Genomic DNA, 21089 nt, shown 5'->3' with positions numbered 1-21089 from the left:
TGCAAATACCTTCTTCCATTCAGTAGGTTGCCTTTTTGTTTTCTTGATGCTTTCCCTCACTGTGCAAACCCCTTTTATTTTGATTTAATCCCAATTTATTTTTGCTTTTGTTTTCCTTGCCTGAGGAGATATATCTAGAAAAATGTTGCTATGGCCATGTCAGGGATATTATTTGCCTATGTTTTCTTCTAGGATTTTTATGGTTACCATTTAGGAAATGGTAATTTTTATGGTTAAAAATGGTTAACATTTTTAAGGTTCCACATTTAGGTCTATAATCCATTTTGAGTTTATTTTTGTATATAGTGTTAGCAAGTGGTCCAGTTTCATTCTTTTGCATGTAGTTGTCCAGTTTTCCCAGCACCACTAAAAAATATCCGATTTTTTTAATCAAAAGCGAAATATACTTTATTTATATAATAAAATATGAAAAATATATTAAGTTACTGTTTCTGAAAGCCTGACTATTCACAAAGAAAGATATAATTTCAGGGGCACCTGGGTGGCTCCAATTTTGGCTCAGGTCATGATCTCACAGTTTGTGGGTTCGAGCTCTGCATTGGGCTCGGTGCTGGTGGTGCAGAGCCTTCCTGTGATTCTGTCTCTCCCTCTCTCTCTCTTCCCTTTTCCCACTTGTACTCTCTCTCTCAAAATAAATAAAAACAAAAACCTAAAAAAAGAAAGACATAATTTCAAAATTTCAATTAAACTGCATGTTCAGCTGCTCTGATGTCATCTTTTCATCTGTCTTAAAAGTAAAAAACAAATATTCACAAAGCTTACAAAGACCTGATTAGAGTTATAAAATCAAAATATTGTTAACAGAGGGAGAGGCATCATATGAAGGGCTTATTCTTCAATTAAACTCACATACTTACCACTTACTAAAAAATCAAACCTTTTTTTTAATGTTTATTTCTGAGAGAGAGTGTTCACGTGAGCGGGGGAGGGGTAGAAGGAGAGGGGGACAGAGGATCTGAAATGGGCTCTGCACTGACAGAAGAGAGCCCCATGCAGGGCTTGAACTGAGAAACTGTGAGATCATGACCTGAGCCGAAGTTGGATGCTTAACTAACCAATTAAGCCACCCAGTGCCCCCCAAAATCAAACTTCTTAACAAGACATTCAGTTAAGATCCCTCCCAATCTGGCCTTAGCCTCTCCCCAGACTTACCTCTTCTCATTCCAGTTATAGCAGAATATTGGAACTGTCTGTCTCCAGGTCTCTGGTCACAATTTAACAGTCTGTCAGGAATATCCTAATGTACTTGTTTTATTCTGAACTTTTCCTCTAGCTTCAGGTTCATCTCAAATTACTTCTCTCATCCTTCTAATCAGAATCAATTGTTTTAACCTCTATGATCCCATGTACACACCTGAATTTTAACTTATACTTATTCTTTCATTTATTTACCTATTTGAAAATATATACTGAGTTGCTAATATGAGCCAGGCACTGCTCTAAGGCTGAGGCTACCAGGGTAAATTAGACTGACAAGGAACTTAATATTAGTACTCATCATAGTTTAACTTGTATTATACTTAGTTATTTAAATGCCCATTCTTCCACCAATTTGTGAGATGATAAAGTCAAGGTCCACATTTCTTTAAAGAAAAATTTGCCCACAGTGAGCACCTATCATATTATCTTTAGAATGGCAGCAATTGGTTTTAAGATCTGGCTTTGGGGGTGCCTGGGTGGTTCAGTCAGTTAAGCGTCTGACTCTTGATTTCAGCTCAGGTCATGATCTCACTCACAGTTCGTGATCTCTGCGCTGACAGCACGAAGCCTGCTTAAGATTCTCTGTCTTCCTCTCTCTCTGCTCCTCCTCTGCTTGTACTCACTCTCTCTCTCTCTCTCTCTCAAAATAAATAAATTAACAACAACAACAACAAAAGATATGGCTTTGTCATTTACTGACATTTTGAATTTGAATAAAGCACTTCTGATTCTCTTTTCTCATATGTGAAATAGAGGTTAGAGTACCTGTCTTACATAAAGTTTTAAAAATGCCAAGTATTTTTTGAACTATAAAGGTCTAAAAACACCCACTAAATAATAATAATAATAATAACAACAACAACAACAACAACAACAACAGCAATAGTAGTAAATGATGTTTCTTCTACTTCTGTGAAGCTGAAGTATAGCTGGGACATGGTTTGCCTTCATGAACAGGGAGTAGCTATTCACTGACCAAAGAAACGAATGCAAAATATTAAGAAACTAAGCCACAAAGTCCTTCATTAGCATAAATATAGATTGAGATTTATTTTTTGCTGGTAGTGTTTCACCAGCTGATGGCCTACACTTATTTTCCCAGTTAGGTTTAGATGTATCTTCTATGTAACCCAGTCTGACGTATCATTTAGGGTTCAGAGAAGGAGAACCACTAGGAGTTAATTGTATATATATAAAGGAATTTGTTACAGAGATTTGACCTTATGTAATCGTGGGAGCTGGTTAAATGGTATTTGTAAATGAAGATATAGTTTGAAGACCACAGGGAAGGCAGCTGATATGAGAAGAGAGGACAGCAAGGACATACTAACACCAAGAACACAAGCTGTAATCCACAAGGATGGACTCATTTCAGTTTTCACTGCCTACAACCTGGATGAAATAGGTGTCCTTCAGGCGATGCTGGTACTCTTCATCATGGAGGTAAACATATCTCTGGCACAGAGGTGAGAGCAGCCAAAAAAGGACACAGGGCATGGTGGAGCAGATACAGCCTGGCTGCTGTTTCACGTCCACAAGGTGAGCCAGTAAACAAGCAACACGTATGAGATAAAAGTGCCTGCCCCAATAGTCCTGGTGTTAAAAAAAAAAAAAAAAAAAAAAAAAAGGCTGCTGCTTCACTTTTACCCTCCAAATCTCATGCCAAATTGTCCCTTGTGGCCACTCCAAGTGGAAACATTCAAAGAGGGAAATTCTGGGAAACAGTTTATCTGAGCCAAGCTGACAATGTTACAAAATCACTGCAGTCCACCCCTGTGGGCTTGGCACCCATACACATCTCTTTAAACAATACTTAATTTCAAATGGAGACAATAACAAAGTTATGCTTTTGCCTGACATGGTATAAGTATCCTGTATACAACAAACATGCTAGCCCTTCCCTGTAAAAGGATATAAAGTCTTTATTTTGTCTTTGGGAAACATTTATTGTTCTTCAGACTGATTCCCACTCCCCTTTGGTATCCTGTAACTTAAATATGGAGATATAAAATTAACCATTATTAACAGGTCTTATATTAGATGGTAGAGATATGAGACAGTGGAAGGAGTATACATAAACAGTGGTTTATGTAAACAAATATTCATATAAAAAGGGGGAATTAATGTTTATATCATAACTACTAGAACCTCATTTCTGTAACTGGTAACCTGGTCATGGCTGGTATTTATCAAGCCAGTTGTTTCAGGATGACAGAAAACATGGTAACACCAGTGAAATCATGAGCCAGACTTGATTTGCTGTGAAGTGAGTTCATTAGTCATAAGTGATGCTGTGTGAAACAACACGATTATGGAAAAGGCATTCTGTAAGACCACGGATAGTGGTTTTAGCAGAAATACTGGAAGCAAGGAAGGCATATCTGTATTTAGAGCAAATGTCTACTCCAATGAGAACACAGCACTGCCTTTTCCATGATGAAGTGGTCCAATATAATTAACTGGCCTCCAAGTAAATGGCTGGTTCTCGTGGGGAATGTTGCCATGGAGAAGTTTCAGCGCTGTACCAAATCTACCTTAGTGAGTAGAAATCCATGTTGTTGATACCAATGCATAACCTCCATCTGTGGCACCAGGCCCCCTTTGTTCATGAACCAAAATAGTGGTTCTGCTTCTCTGAACCCTAACTAATGAATTTGGTAGAGGGGAACAAAATCTTGAGGACAGGTTCTCAACTGGTTCTGGGTTATCTGAAATCGGTTCTCTCATCTTGCTTTTACCATAGAATTCTACATTTATGTTTAAAACATTGAAAGTACCTACACAAAACTGAATAAACTTTTTGATGACAAATACAAACAAGGGTATTCAGTTTATACTTACTAAAGACTGAATCAACATGTTAAGACAACTTTTCTGAATCTCAGGAGGCACATTTGCAAAACTTCTCTCAGACCAAAACCTTGCAAAATGCTTTACAATCCACCTGTTAAAAAAAATAAAAGAATCTCAAGTTAGAGGAATGAAAATATTTTGGATTATAGTATTCAAATAACACTTTTATTTTCAATGATATAAGTTGTACATAAATATATGATGACTAACTCTTACCGTTAATTTTGTGAACTCTATGATGGACTTAATTGTCCTCCCTTTTCTGTAAACAAATATTTTAATTCTACTTTAAGTTTGATGCATAGCTTTTGACATAAATAACCATGGTTAGGCTAAAATAAAATAGATCCCAAGCATCTTGAATAATATCTAAGTCAATAATACTTCTCAATTGTTACAACTAGTTAAGCATTAAGCTCCCTACAATGTACCCAAGAAAACAGGCCAATTCCAAAATTTCCCAGAAAATTACAAGAAAAGAAGAACAAAATCTTTATATTAGTAGTATTGACACTACTTCAAATCACTTACTTCATGCAGTCAGCAAAAAGACTGTCCACTCCAACTGAATGAGCAATAATCAGGCATTCTAGTACAGACGCCAACGTTCTGGGAATAGGCTAAAATTAATAGAAAACACCACATGTATTCTTTTTCAACTTTCAGAGGCTAAAAGTATTTGGTTCATAAACATGATCTGATTTGTATACCTAAACTGCAGAATAAATGTGCATAATTCAAAAGTCTATTCTTGTAAAACAGAGTATCACTAACAACCTTTAGTTTTATAGAATAGCATTTGAACTCTCTCAGCTATCAGAATGAACACAGGTTTTATTTTAATTTCATTTAGCTTATTTTTTACATTAAAATGGTGTAATTTCTAGCACATCACACTGCAATGCAACCATATGATCTAATCTGCTTCCTGAAGTATAAATATAACTCTAAGTGCATGTGCAATGGGAAGTCCTACTCTGACCTCAGACAAAATGACAGAAATTAGATCATAATTATATAATGTATTTTTAAAAGTTCATATATGGAAGTAATTAAAACAAAAATGTAGATATAAGTAGTGACAACAACTCATTGCTCTTGGTGTTAAGCCTCTTTGCTACATATTGCCCATATCACTTATTTTCAGGTTTTGGATTATTTTCTAAGCATATCTATTGCCTATTAGGGTGAATAGAGTTCAACTTCTCTTGGTACACATTCATTTGTTGTAATGTGGGGTTTATATACTAAATAAAGATCATCAATCAGCCAATTTGTGTATGTGGTCTCTAAGTGTATCTTTCTGAAGATCCCTTGCTCTCAGAGAAGAGCAAAGCTTCTTTAGAATTACACCCAGGGTAATCTTTCTAATAAGGTTAGTGATTTGCAACTTTTAAAATTATGAACTGCTATTAATTTGAGTTTCTAATACACTTCTCCTAAAAGTATTACATTAGTGTTCAATAAATTGAATGTAAATATTTTGCTTTGTATATGAACAAACTGGTCATTCCCTTTGCAAAAACTGGAGGTACTCTAGGCTATTCTAAAATAAAAAATGGTCAGTTGGTTAAGAGTCCAAGTCTTGATTTCGGCTCAGGTCATAAACTCATGGTTTGTGAGTTCGAGCCCCACACTGGGTTCTGCACTGATAGTGTGGAGCCTGCTTGAGATTCTGTCTCTCCTTCTCTCTGCCCTTCCCCAGCTTGTGCACTCTCTTTCTCTCTCTCAAAATAACAAAAAAAGGAATAAAAAAATAAAATAAAATAAAAATGGCTATCACTATATAGATGATGCAGTGATAATTCTACCAAGTTAAATAATTTGGTTTTCTGAACCACTTCAGACAAGAGTATCAAACTCTTGGGAAGAAACTACTGGTATAAACATAAAAACACTCAGAAGTCTAAAAAATTATAAAAGTAAACACAAGAGTTAAAACGTCCAGGAATGTGGGGCACCTGGGTAGCTCAGTTTGTTCAGCATCCAACTCTTGATTTCAGCTCATGTCATGATCCCAGGGCTGTGCTCAAGTCCTGTGTCAGCATGGACCCAGCTTAAGATTCTCTCTCTCCCTGTGCCCCTCACCTTAGCTCATGCTCTCTCTAAAATAAAAATAAATACAAAAGTAAAAAATTTAAAGATTCTCTCTTCCCTCACTCTCGCTCAAAAAAAAAAAAAAAAAAAAAAAAGAGGTCCAGCAATCTAATTTAGGAATAACCAGCTCTTTACAACACAAAGTCCACTAATTGATGTATAAGAATAATTTCCATAAAAAAATTAAAATACAAAGTAATTTGCTGCTTAAAGCAGAGACTAGGGAACTATACTTGTGGGCCAATGTAGCCCATCACTGTTCTTGTGAATAAAGTTTTATTGGAATACTACTATGATGTTCCTTTACATGTTGTCTGTAGTTGCTTCTGTTCCACAACAGCAGAGCTGAGGAGATGTGATAGAGAATGCATGGCCCACAAAGCCTACAATATCTGCTATCTGGCCTTTTACAGAAAAGGTTTACTGACCACTGGCTTAAAAGGTTACTTTAACTCTCTGAGAATTTCACTTATATAAAAATGCTAATTTCCAAGTATTTTGTAACAGGATGACAGACCTTTAGTCATTTTCAAAATCTGCTTGCAGAATTTGGGAAGAGATATATTTAAATCACTACCCAAGATATGTTTTTAAAGAAGTGGCAAAAAGGGGGCATCTAGGTGGCTCAGTTGGCTAAGAGTCCAACTCTTGGTTTCCACTCAGGTCATGATCTCATGGTTGTGTGAGCTCAAGCCCCACATCTGCACTGGTAGTGCAGAGCCTGCTTGGGATTCTCTCTCTCTCTCTCTCTCTCTCTCTCTCACTCTCCAGCTTGCTCTCTGTCTCTCTGAAAAACAAACTTAAAAAAAAAAGAAGTGATGAAAAATATATAATGTAAAGTTCACTGTAATTCTATAAATGAAGTCCAAAAATTTTAATTGTGTAAAAGGTAAAATTGTGAAGTTAATGAAATGACTAAAGCTTGTCAGAAGTTTCAGGGCCAGTTACCCATTACTTTCTACCCAAATTTGTATTACTGTGCAGTGTGTTACAATAGGCTTATCACATGCAAGTAAGTCACTGGCAAGAAACTACATAATTAAGATCTAGAAGTTAAAACTTTTTTAAATGTTTATTTCTTTTTGAGGGAGAGTCAGAGCATGAGCAGGGGAGGGGCAAAGAGAGAGGTAGACATAGAATTCAAAGCAGACTCCAGGTTCTGAGCTGCCAGCACAGAGCCGGATGCAGGGCTCAAACTCATGGATGGCGAGACCATGACCTGAGCCAAAGTCAGATGCTTAACCGACTGAGCCACCCAGATACCCCTGAGATCTAGAAGTTAAAAATTATACTTTCAAAGATATATTTATAAAGTTATATATTATAAAAATATGTAAAGCAAAAGTTTAAAGATCAAGCAATAAAAGCAAAAATTATTCTCTCAAATATCTGTTACCACAATAAAATATATTAAAACAAGTGAAAAAAGTTTTCAACAAAGTATCATATTGATAATCTATTTAAAATTTCATTTTCTGTTGTTTTAATGTTAACAAATATGCCTTCTGTGTTTTAAAAATCAAGTGAATTATTGTAAGTAAAATGCAAGAAGCTGCATACAACCTATGTATACTTATAAACATACTAAAAACTAGAGGCAATGGTCCAAAGACTATCCATAAAAGAGATTATTTTTAAAATGTTAGATGTATTGTATAGACTCTAAGTCTAAAGTTCTCTTTTGTCCCACAAGAGAGCGGACGCAGGATTAAAAGCGAGAGATGGCTAATGTCCAAGAAAAGACAAGAGCCCCGAATGAGGGTCCTTGCACCATTTGTATTAGGATCAGAAGGCTTACAAACATGGTGATGGATGCACACAAAGAGGCAATGAAACTATGAACACTAACTTATGGATGTGAAGGAAAGGGGGTCTTGAAGATATTTGGGGTTAGGGGTTTGGATTAATACAAAACAAAATCCTGGCCCCAGGCGGATGGTCAGATGATTGTTAATGGCAGACAGGAAGCACCATGTCTGTTTATCTTAGCCAGCCTAGGGGATAAGACAGATACAGCAAGTAACTTCAGGGTTAACAAGACACCTTTCTTTTGTTAATCAGCTCTGCTCTCCACAGCTTCACTGCAGCACAGAGGTCTATAGCCCTATTTACCTGTTTACCTACGTTGGTCCTTCCTTCCTGTGAAAGCAGCTTTCTGCTATAGTACTAAATTGGGGGGGGTGCTTTCACCCTGAATACCTAATCTTGCTTACCTCATATACCTTTATATTGGGGACATTTGCCCCCCCTCTATTCTGGGGGCCTTTTCCCCCTACTTTATTCTGGGGGCCTTAGCCCCCCTTCTCTACCTTTATTCACCTAATCTTGTTTACCCAAACTTGGGTGTGAGCATCCTATGGCTTTGTAATTCTTTATGCTTTGTTAACCCATTGGTGCAAGCCCAGGGAATTTCCAAGCTTATTCCCCACAATGTATGAAAATGTATGATACCAGTCCTTCTCTGACTTATTTCACTCAGCATAATACCTTCCAGTTCCATCCATGTTGCTGCAAATGGCATGATTTCATTCTTTCTCATTGCCAAGTGGTATTCCATTGTATATATAAACCACATATGTTTTCATTCATATGTGGATTTTGAGAAACTTAACAGAAGACCAAGGAGGAAGGGAAAGGGAAAAAGATATAGTTACAGAGAGGGAGGGAGGCAAACCACAAGAGACTCTTAAATACAGAGAACAAACTGAGGGTGGATGGGGGTGGGTGGGGGGAGAGGGAAAATAGGTGATGGGCATTGAGGAAGGCACTTGGGATGAGCACTGGGTGTTGTATGCAAGCCAATTTGACAATAAATCATATTTTCAAAAAACGAAAATAAAAAAATAAAAAATGAAAATAAAACATTTTTTAAAAATAAAAAAATAAATAAAATGTTAGATGTAATTCATTTATTGAGGAATCTCAGTTCAGAGGAGATAATAACATAAAACTTTTTTCCCAGATAATGCTGCCAACTATGCTGTGTCAAATTCTCCTTTTTTCCATCCCTTCATGACATTATAGGCAAATTCCAGTATTTTCTGGTTATTTTTTGGAATTGAAATCAGCACAGTACTATTTAGACACCTATCTTATATCTGGCTTTACATCTTTCTCTCCCCCATCACTGATTACATTTATAGTTGGGGAAATATGGAATCAGGAGTAGAGCATGGTGTGGTCTCCTCTTGCTCCTGCATTTTCTAGGTCTAACTCCTGTGAAGGAGGGCTATGAATGGCCATATAAATAACCAGACACAACATGGAAATAGGTTGATGTCACTGAGTTTGCTCTAATTAAGATGTTGATGGCCTTTGGGGCACCTGGGTGGCTCATTTGGTTAAGCGTCTGCCTTCGGCTCAGGTCATGATCTCACAGTTTGTGAGTTCGAGCCCTACGTCAGGCTCTGTGCTGACAGCTCAGAGCCTGGAGCCTGTTTCGGATTCTGTGCCTCCCTCTCTCTCTGCTCCTCCCCCGCTCATGCTCTGTTTCTCGCTCTCAAAAATAAATAAACATTAAAAAAAAATTAAAAAAAAAAGATGTTGATGGCGTTTGCCAATGACTCTTGAGGAGCAGACTATATGTAACCCTAGCCCCTCAGTGGATAAAGATTCTTCTAGTGGTTCATGATGCCTAGTGATCCCTAGGTGGGACACAGCATCATTTGGCCCTGTACCAGCAACCTCTAATCTTCAAAGAACCACTAAGGTCCTCTTCCCTCCCCACGAACCAGGTGTAACGGGTGTGGAGTGGACTCCCCATACTTTTTTCTTTTCTTCTTTTTAAGATTTTACTTTTAAGTAATCTCTACACCCAATGTGGGGCTTGAACTCACAACACCGAAATCAGGAGTTGCACACTCTACCAACTGAGCCAGACAGGCACCCCTACTTTTTTCTACACATGACAACAGCTATTGTCCCTAATGGCCAAACTAGTACTGGCTTCTCCCTTTAGAAATCTCCACATATGAGGGTACTCTTACTGGCTTCTGAGGCATATTCCAAGAAATTCAGGCTCTCCCAAGAAATCTCTTACCATTTTCTTTTATTCTTTAATGGAAGCTCCAAAGTGGGCTGGTTTTACAGATGTGGCATATGTCCATCTGAAGGATAAGACATATCTCCTCATTGCAGATACCCTCTATCTTTAATTTTTATTCAGATATGCTTGGATCTCCCTCCTAACTCACTTGGCTGGGAAGATGAGGGAAGCAGACGAAAGAGAAGGAAAATGTTTCATCAGAATTATTCACTTTCTACAAAGTTCAGGATACCACAGACCACCCTCCTTCTTCTAATTTCCTTATTTCTAGAGGCTGGAATAAATGATTGATTAAAGGTAGCTGAGGAGTTTAATGTTTCTCAGTAAACTCTGGGTGGTAGTGGAGGTGGTGCTATAGGCAGCTGTTCATGGCTCTCTTTTAGTACATGGGGTGCTTCTTCAGCTGCAACTTATACAGAGGTAGGAAAGTCCTACCCAACACAAAAATATAAATTTACATGTTATTAAAATTATTAAAATTACCTAATTAAAATGCATACAATATATACTGCTGCCTCAAGTACCCAATAAGAAGGGAATATCAATGTAAAACAACTATTTTAAGATTTGCTTTTTTGTTGATTATAAAAGTAATAATATATGATCACTGTAGAGAATTTAGAAAATGATTAAGTACATAAAAAATAACCTATAGTCACAGAGTAAGTTAAAACATTAGATAATCTAAGAATAATGTACAAAATGGCATCTGTACAAATGTGTAGTAGGAGATCTTTCTTTAGACAATAAATTTATGTTTATATTAACTAAAGTTAAAAGTTAGTATTCATACTCCACTTGATGAGAAGAGAAATATATTCCATCTCAAGTAGATGCTATAAAGAGAAGTGACAGGAAGGAAGAGCGTACTTTCAGGGAAAAGAACAAATGAAACACTTGTGATAAATGTGTTTTTTTTTCTCTGTTTATTTATTTTGAGTGAGAGAGAGAACGCATGGACACAAGCAGGGGAGGAAGGGACAGAGAGACACACAGAGAGAGAGAGTATCCCAGGCAGGCTCTGCAATGTCAGTGCAGAGCCCAATGTGGGGCTCGATCTCACAAACTACAAGATCATGACCTGAACCAAGATTAAGAGTTGGACGCTTAACTGACTGAGCCACCCACCCTGACTTAGTCCCAGCTGCACACTCCACCTTTGAATTATAAAGGATACTCCTATATCCTTTCAATAAACTCCATGTCAATTTTATTTTACTTAAATGATCTGAATTAATTTCTGTTTTTTTGTAAGCATATCATATGAGCTATTTCTCAACTAGAGTTCCCATTAGTTAAATTGACTGAATATTTTTTAAGATTCAAAGCACTATTCACTATCAGAGTTAAAAATCTAGTAGATAATAATGGGTGACTTTAAGCACTGGGTAAAAGATTTCTGAGACTCAATAATTACCTTCTGAAAGAAATTACAGTAATCTCTTCTTAAAATATAGATTGCTACTTCTTTTAATCCTTCTAGTCCATACATATCAGCCATATTGAGTATCTGACTAAAATAAAAACAGATAGACTGTTAATTTTCCAATTTAAAAACTAAGGACTAATACACAGTAATGTCTTAATAATAGATAGCCTGTTTAAAAAAATAATAATAATCTGAATTATTTTAACTCTAACTTTCTGTCCTACATAGTAGATATCCTTTATGGATAATAAAAAGGACACAGGTCAAAGTTTGAAAGTACTGTCAGATGACTTGGTTAGTGGAGAATAACATGAAGTAAATTGGAGATGTTTCAAATTCCCCTCATATTGTCAGTGACATATTCAGCAAAGTCCAGGAAGCTGCTTCAAAGGCTGTAAAAGTTATAAAACTCTTTGCAAGAAATCTGTATAATAAAAACTTGGGAGGAGGGCAATTAATTGATGTTTATCATACTGAAAATACCTACAAATGACTCTAAGACTGAAAACAGTATCCAATGCCTCAGCGAGTTTCCACTGCTTCTTTCATTTGGCAAGAATTTCCAAGTACCACACTCACTTTAGGTACTTAGGAAACCTACAAGCCTTGAGGGCATGATAAAATTTCCTATAGGTTTCCAGGGGGTTAAATTTCAATACTCAATCCCTGTGACTCATGACATTTTCCCCCCAAAATCATTTACTCAGTTTGTAATTTAAAAAACCAATGAATATTTAAATTAAAAAGCAGCTTTCATTTGTTTGGTATGAAAACAGCAATAGAAGAAGAACACATCCAAAAAATTGGAATAGCAAGGTAGATTTCACTCTCTACTACAGTTTCAGTGCTTACATGGCATTTCACTAAACAGCACTTAAGAACCATTGTTGTTTTTTAGGATGTCTATAAAGTAATTTTAAGGTTTTTCTTTTTACTTTTCTCTTGCTGTTTAAAAGAGTAGTCCTAAAATTTGAAAACAAAATAGTAAATTGTTCAAAATTTGATATTCAATTTTACTTTATAAAAACCTGTCGTTTATTTTCCAAAACAAATATAAGGTCTTTCTAACAAAATCTGAGTCAAATAAAGACTTTTCTTAATCTTATTACTGTGAGTTGCTAGATCATCTTTTCTTCTAAATAAGGCGACCTCCTGTTTTTAGATACTCCCCAAATACACATGATATGGCAAAATAATTAAAGTGAAGCTTCTACTGTATTGACACTTTAAAACAAAGCTCAACAAAGCAGACACCACAAAGTATTAATACTTTTATACTTAAAATGATTTAAAAATAATACATACCCAACATTAGTTTTCTCTGGAAAGTCCAAAGTTCCTCCATATATAAAATGCATCATAACATTCATTTCTACATGGTTTATACTGAAATATAAAAGAAAACCAAATTCAAATCCAGAGATAATTAAAGTGAAACTGATATCAACAATACACTCTATTTTCTCATAAAATTTTAGCTAAGATAAAGTTTTAATATCACTTTTATCTGAAGAGTATGTTCTTCAAATAACATCCATGCAGTTATTCCATTAATTTAAAATGAAGTATAACTACAGTTATAAATTTTTATATGTTATAAAATATTATTGGTATGTTAGCAAATCACTAATTATTTGTTGAGCATCTTCTTTAATGAACTTTTAAAGTTAGAAGGGATCTGAGAGGTCCCAGTCCAACCTCTGGCTCATTAGGAAATCCTCTCCTCAGCATCACTGACAAATGGCCTCTGGTCTTCTTAAAGCCTCTGATGAACAGTTCTATTCACTAAAAAGATTCTTGTTATGCTGCACAGGTTTCTTAATTTGTAATACCTATCCAGCACCTCTAGCTTGGCCAACATCCTTATTACAGATGAAAAGAAAAGATATGACTTAAAGAAGTAGTCTGGAGTGGTAACTTTTACGTCCTACTGACTACTAGATCTCAAACTGATTTCATGGCCTCCTTCCTCTTTCCTACCTCTCCCAGCACCCCAGATTCAGTCTTTATTTATTTATTTTTTGCTGTTCCTATTTTGTTCATAGCACTGTTACAGGGCTTCTTGCATCTGGTTCATGGACAATAACCACTTATCAATGGTCCAGAGGAACCCAAGATGAGAGGTAATGTAATTTCTTTTTTCCTTTCTTCTCTGCTGAACGAGTCTGAAGATGTGATTGGGAAAAAGTGCATCTGCTATCCAATTTCAGACCTTCTTTCAGGTGGGTAGTCATAGAGGAGACACAGTAAGCAAGTCAACTTTGGCTCTTACCTTAACACATGTTTTACTACTTGAAGTATTTTTATCAATAACAAAGAAAATGTTTTCTTACTTCATCTACTGACTCTTTCATATTATTTTGAACAGGAAGAAGTCCACCCAAAAATCTCAGCATCTAGATTATCATCTAGATACCTAAATTATTTTTTTTAAATTTTTTTAATGTTTATTTATTTTTGACAGAAAGAGAAAGAGACAGAATGAGTTGGGGAGGGGCAGAGAGAGAGGGAGACACAGAATCTGAAGCAGGCTCCAGGCTCTGAGCTGTCAGCACAGAGCCTGACACGGGGCTCCAACTCACAGACTGCGAGATCATGACCTGAGCCGAAGTCAGACGTTCAACCGACTGAGCCACCCAGGCACCCCTAGATACCTAAATTAGACCATGAGATTCATCTTAATGCTCTCCCTCATTATATCTCATCACTTATAGCTTCAAAAATTTCTGGAAGTTAGCCTCTGCTGTCTGTTTCTCCTCTGACTGCTCTGGGAGAGGTGAAATTTTTCCTCTAATCTGTACTATGACTGTATCTTCTCTCTCATGTAAGTTTCCTACCTGAAATAATCTCTTTGCATCCCATTTCCCACACTGCTATTAGAGTGAAAACCCTTCAACAATTCTCTATTGCCCATAGAAAAAAAGTTCAAATTCCTTAGACTGGTGTATAGTGTTCTTTATCATCTGACCTCTAGTTCACCCTCTCTAGCAGCTGTTCCAAGATAAATGAACTACTCATTTCCTACACCTGAACTACTTATAATTCCTTATACATCTATGCCTTAGTACATCCATATACTCTGTTTAAAATATTCTCCCTCTCTACTTCCTTCATCTTTCAGAAACCAGACACGTGGCTCTTTATCTCTGATTGTTTCCTTAATGTTTCCAAGGGAAAAAAAAAAAATCACTGAATGGTAAACATAGTAATAACTAACATTTATTGAGCACTTATGAACCAGTCACTGAGCTAATAAGCATTTTGAGTGCCACTGGCTCATTTAATAATCGTAACAACTCAATAGGAGATACTATTATTAGTCTTGTTTTATAAATGAAAAACTGAAATCAAGTAACTTGCCCAAGGCCAAATGGCTAGCGATACACTATCATTTAAATCCAGGCCTATTGACTCCAAAGTATGGGCTCTTAAGCAGTACACTATACTATATACTTCCATTATCACATTTATCAGACTGACTTGTGATATCTTTATTTACACATTTGTTTCTCCTTCTAGACTGAGTCCTGCTAGTGCAGGCTGTATCTTATTTATCCTTGTCATTCTAGTAGCAACCGAATGTCAGCATTGATTCTGTACCCCCAGGATGAGAAGAATTTTCTTCCCCCACACAATATTGGAGCTCTGCAGTGGAAATCAGGGTGGGAACAGTGCTGATAAGACTCCCACAGTTTGTTAAGCTAGCTTAACAATATTATACAATCTTAAGATATTACAGTATCTAATCTGCTAAAAGCAAGAAAGAAGGAAAGAGAGAAGAAAAGAAATAGAGTTCCACAGGGTAGGACTCAGGTGTTTGATTCTATGGTCTTATACAACATATGCTCAAGACATGTTTGAAGAATGTTTAATGAATGGCTTACTTGGACACTTATAGCATTGCCTTCAGAGGAATACTAAGTTGAAAATATGTAAGTATTTTTTAATTAATTAATTTAAATATGTATTAATTAATTTAATACATATTTACTGGCCCCCCACTATGGCCAAGTACTGGTTTATGCTGGTTCAAAAACTCCACATCTTTAATACTTAGGAAAAAAAGTCAAATCTCTTCTAATTTACATTCTATGGATATGTCAAGATTTAATCTCAGAATAATCATGCCACATTATCTGCAGTCTGCTAATCTAAAACACTAGCGTAATTACTAGAATATATACTATTCAATGCACTTTCCATCAAAATTTCAAGAGCTACTCTTCTTACTGTTAATGAGGATTGGTCATTTATGGTTAAATAATAGTTTCTTTCCAGACCTGACTTTTCAAGCAAAAGATAATAATGACTAAAGAAAAACAATAGTTTTATTAAACTAGATAGGAACATCCAGACATTTGGGCCTATATAACAATATATGGTTATAAAAACAGCAAGAAAACATTTTCCCTCAGTTTTACAGATGTTTTACTAAACTGCATTTTCATCACAGTGTCGTAACTCATTTGTATTTCTACTAAAAGTATTTATAAAAACATGATCAAATGACCTAGAAAAACAACAAATCACTTCAATAGCCCACAGTTTAAATGGAAAGAACTATCCCCATTTGAAATGAAAGCACGATCCCCATTTAAATGTAATCAGAATAGGGGTGCCTGGGTGGCTCAGTCAGTTAGGCGTACGACTTCGGCTCAGTTCATGATCTCACAGTTCATGGGTTCGAGCCCTGCATTGGGCTCTGTGCTGACAGCTTAGAGCCTGGAGCCTGCTTCGAATTCTGTGTCTCCCTCTCTCTCTGCTCCTCCCCACCCCCCCCCCCCTGCTCATGCTCTGTCTCTCTCTCTCCTTCAAAAATAAATAAAACCATTAAAAAAAATTTTTTTAAACAAATAAATGTAATCAGAATAAAAGCTTTTAGGAGATGAAAACATTACATATATTTAGGGAAGAAAGACCTATGAGAGGACAGAGCTCTAAGATCAGAGAATAAACATACATCTAGTCTACTAAAATCTCTGTGCTTTATGTGTGCTTCCTAAAGTTTCAGGGTCCTGTGTCTGTGGGCTAAGGTAACATAGGGACTCATTCATTCGTTTGTTCATTCACATTCAATTATTTATTGAATAATAGGCTCTATTCTAGACCTCGAAGATATAAGAAGCTTTCATTGTAGAGGGAGGCCATGGACAGTAAATATGTAAACAAATATATATATAAAAGGTACTTTTAATAGTGAAAAGTGCCATGAAAACAACATAACAAGGTAATATAAAAGAGGGTAACTGGAGAGTTGGGCTGTAGTTAATTTAGGTGGGATGGTCTGGAAAAACCCAGGAGCCAGATCATACAGGGTCTTATAGGTTGGTGGTAAAGATTTCAGTTTAATTCTCACTGTGATGAGACGGCATTGAGCAATTTTAGTCAGAAGAGAAATACATATATCTAATTTATATTTCAAAAGATCATTCTGAAAATTTAGTTTTCTCCCAAGGGAGATGAGAAAATCCAGATTTACGTTCTAAAGCCTCAAGCCACCAATGGAAGACTTCTATTTATATAAAAATTGAAATGTGTGCAGTTCTACAAATACTGGCTGTGGTTCAATTTCCAGTATAGGATGTTGAGAATTTCCACCTTTGTCCATGAAAACTGGACAACTTCCTACCACCTCCCAATACTGGGGCACAGGTAGAACCAGGATTACAGGACTCTACTATTCCTACCTCCATTTACTGAAGGCTATCCCTTTTGAAAAATATCATATGCATTATAGGTCTATGAGTTACCAACTCATTAAAAACACTGTAATTCTTTTCTGTGAGGACAAACAGGATTTCGTTCTAATCTACTGCAGGGAACATCCTGCAGACATACAACAGTGGCACAGTTCCAAAAAAGGCTGCTGATCAAGCAAAAGCAGGCATTGCTGTCCTGGTATTGGTAATGGACCTTGCTTGAACCCATTTGTCTCTAGAACATGAGAACAATCTAATCTAGGGAAAAAAGACAAATATTAATAAGCACTATATATTACATACCAAGCGCTATATCTCATTTAATCCTTTCAACAACTTTAGGAAACTCAGGGAAGACACACAATGACCCTAAAGTCATGTAGCAAGTTAGGACTGGATACTAGACTACCTATAATGACACCGACGTCCATGATCTTTTTACTGTACTATATTACCCACACAAACATCTACCCAAGTACACAATACAAGCTAATGTGAATGTGAAAAAAGAATTTGTTTTGTATAATAATTGTTATAATATAAAAAAAAATTTTAAGGTGCAGTTTTTTATTTTTTTTATTTTTATTTTTTTTTTATTTATATATGAAATTTATTGTCAAATTGGTTTCCATACAACACCCAGTGCTCATCCCAAAAGGTGCCCTCCTCAACACCCATCACCCACCCTCTCCTCCCTCCCACCCCCCATCAACCCTCAGTTTGCTCTCAGTTCTCAACAGTCTCTTATGCTTTGGCTCTCTCCCACTCTAACCTCTTTTTTTTTTTTTTTTTTCATTCCCCTCCCCCATGGGTTCCTGTTAAGTTTCTCAGGATCCACATAAGAGTGAAACCATATGGTATCTGTCTTTCTCTGTATGGCTTATTTCGCTTAGCATCACACTCTCCAGTTCCATCCACGTTGCTACAAAAGGCCATATTTCATTTTTTCTCATTGCCACGTAGTATTCCATAGTGTATATAAACCACAATTTCTTTATCCATTCATCAGTTGATGGACATTTAGGCTCTTTCCATAATTTGGCTATTGTTGAGAGTGCTGCTATGAACATTGGGGTACAAGTGCCCCTATGCATCAGTACTCCCGTGTCCCTTGGATAAATTCCTAGCAGTGCTATTGCTGGGTCATAGGGTAGGTCTATTTTTAATTTTCTGAGGAACCTCCACACTGCTTTCCAGAGCGGCTAAGGTGCAGTTTTTTAAAAAGCAAAATTTCTAAATCCTTTTTAGCCTCAATTTTCTTAAATTCCTTTTAGCCTTCCTATAGCTTTATATCCTATGATACTAATACCATTGTAGGTGGTAATTTGACACAGTCAATTTGATACATGGTACAAGAGGGGAAAGCAAAAAATATTGTGTGATGATAATAAAGGATATGGATAAAACCCAGTATCTGTCAGGAGAAACTTTCTTCCTTCATTTTAGTATTAGAAAACCTTGCTTTCCCAAACAAAACAGCTGAGCCAAAAAGAAATGTGTCCTTATTTCCAATGTGAGATTTCCAGCAGTAAGCCACCACTGCTGACCTAGTAGCTATAGGAAAGATGAACCAGTGAGAAACAGAGCCTTGCTTACCACAACCGAAGAGAGAGGAAAATACTATAAGGGGAGTGAGCCTGATCATTGCTGTCACTACTACAACATGCTTTTATTTCAATGACATTTTTTTTAGTATAGTTGACACACAATGTTACTTAAGTTTCAAGAATACAATGCGGTGATTCAACCACTCTATATGTTATGCTATGCTCACCTCAAGTGTAGCTACCATCTGTCACCATGCAACACTATTACAATACCATTGACTATATTCCCTATGCTGTACCTTTTATTCCTGTGGCTTATTCTTTCTACAACTGGAAGCCTATATCTCCCACTCTCTTTCACCCATTTTGCCCACACCCACACCCTCCCCCTCTGTCAGTCATTAGTTCTCTGTATTTATGGGTCTGTTTCTGCCTTTTGTTTGTTTATTCATTTGTTTTGCTTTTTAGATTTCACATATAAGTGAAATCATATGATATCTGTCTCTGACTACCATTCATCAACTTTAGTAGCTTGCTCAAGGGAAAGCCAAACAGAACTCTAAAACAAGTTTGGCTACTTCTATTTGGCTTTCCCTTGAGCAAGCTACTAAAGTTGGTCAGTGGTAGTCAGGCCATATTATAACAGGAGATATTCATCCATCACATCCATCATAATAAAGGATGGAAAATTATAGGTTAAGACAGTAGAGACCAGCAGTTGATGCTACTACTTCCTTCTTGCCTACTAACCTCTAAATAAACTGCATCTTTAAAAGCCTGTGTGTTTTGAATGTTTAATCTGATCACTCATGAGGGCTGATTAAGGACTGCCTTTATTCCTATAGCTAAACTCAGAGGTCATCTTAAACAACATAAAAGAGATAAAAGTAGAGCAGTTCTGGTTGAAGGGGCAGCCCTTCCTATATAGTTTTCCCCTCAGATCCCAATCCCATGCCATGTGTTTCCTAACACACTACCAAGAACTTTAGGGTTCTATGGGATAAAATTTGAAAATCAAGGATTTAAACAGTGGAGGAGACGAGTATGCACTAGCTCAAGAATACATGCCAACAGGAAACTTTTAAACTCTTTAGTGACTGTGGTGGAATCGACACTGAAGTACTTATCAAAACCATGTGATTTATATTCAGCATAAGCACTTATTTACCAGGTGACTCCAGGAAGACATTTAACTTAACTGATCTTGTTTTTACTCATCTGCAATATATGAATACACCTGCTCTCTCAAAGACTGATTCTAAAAATCAAAGTGCATAGTAAATGTGGAAGAAGCCTAGAAAAAACATGGCATTACTATTACTCCTGAGGACAAAATCTATTTGGAGAAAGGAAGAAAGAAATAGCTACCTAATAGACATCAGATAGTAAAAACTGTCACTAAACCTACAAGGAACTAAGATTTCTTCTAGGAAAAAATCAGACATGTGCCTTCTGTAAATTACTTTCCCTTGCTGTAGAATGAGATCCCATAATCACACTCTTCTTTTGACTTTTTTCTCACTACACAGAATCACGTGATTTTTTAATGACTGTCAGAAGTTGCATTTTGAGTCAAACTAGTGTTCTCTCTCCATTTAAATTTCTGTTGAATTCATTTCTAAGGAGAGTGGATTGACAGTTTTTTAAAATGATGTCTAAAACATCTAAAATTTTCCAAAATTACACCAATATAATTATCCCTAGGATTGGCACACTTAGAAAGATTCTAGCCTCTACTAGCACTATTTATTCAGCAGATATTTTAAATTCATCATAAAGGAAGAGATCTTATCAGTAGGATACGTATACTTTTCAGAGTGTTTTCAATAGTGATAACAGAATGTCACCAACTGCTCTATCTATACATCCCTTTTACCCAGGATAATAAACTCTTTAGCTTGGCATATAAAATCCATTTTTTATAGAGTGAAAAATTACAAAATGACAGGCATTTGGAGATTTGTTCTACTTAGTAAGAGAACCAGATGATTATAACCAAGAAGACCCAAAATTATAGGTCAGGGTGACAAATAAATGGTTAAGAATTTATCAGTAATTTCCATGCATCCATTTTCATGGAATTGCCACTATCACTATGCCGTACCCAAGATTCTGGCCAAGATGCAGGGCTGAGAGGTTCCCTCAGAACTCCCAGGCATTTTTCCTACTGAGAAAGCCCTTCCCCATACTGTACACTA

General features: G+C 36.3%; 1 protein-coding gene across 4 annotated transcripts in view; it reads right to left on the bottom strand.

The window, feature by feature from the left end:
* The window catches only part of BTBD8 (BTB domain containing 8), a 124563-nt gene that overhangs the window by 34836 nt on the left and 68638 nt on the right, over positions 1-21089 (bottom strand). For 3 of the 4 annotated variants that reach the window (XM_040470972.1, XM_040470969.1, XM_040470971.1), the window contains exons 6-9: positions 12951-13031; positions 11634-11730; positions 4606-4694; positions 4063-4165 (exon numbers count right to left, since the gene is read on the bottom strand). In XM_040470972.1, coding sequence (XP_040326906.1) covers positions 4063-4165; positions 4606-4694; positions 11634-11730; positions 12951-13031 — 370 coding nt within the window. Of the gene's footprint in view, positions 1-4062; positions 4166-4605; positions 4695-11633; positions 11731-12950; positions 13032-21089 lie in introns of those variants that run through there. The other variant, XM_040470973.1, reaches the window with a different exon arrangement.

This window comes from Herpailurus yagouaroundi, unplaced genomic scaffold (genome assembly GCF_014898765.1).
Source record: "Herpailurus yagouaroundi ecotype Mexico unplaced genomic scaffold, PumYag 77, whole genome shotgun sequence".
NCBI classification, from domain to species: Eukaryota; Metazoa; Chordata; class Mammalia; order Carnivora; family Felidae; genus Herpailurus; species Herpailurus yagouaroundi.
Note: the sequence above shows the minus strand (reverse complement) of the source record. Positions and strands in the feature narration are given on the sequence as shown.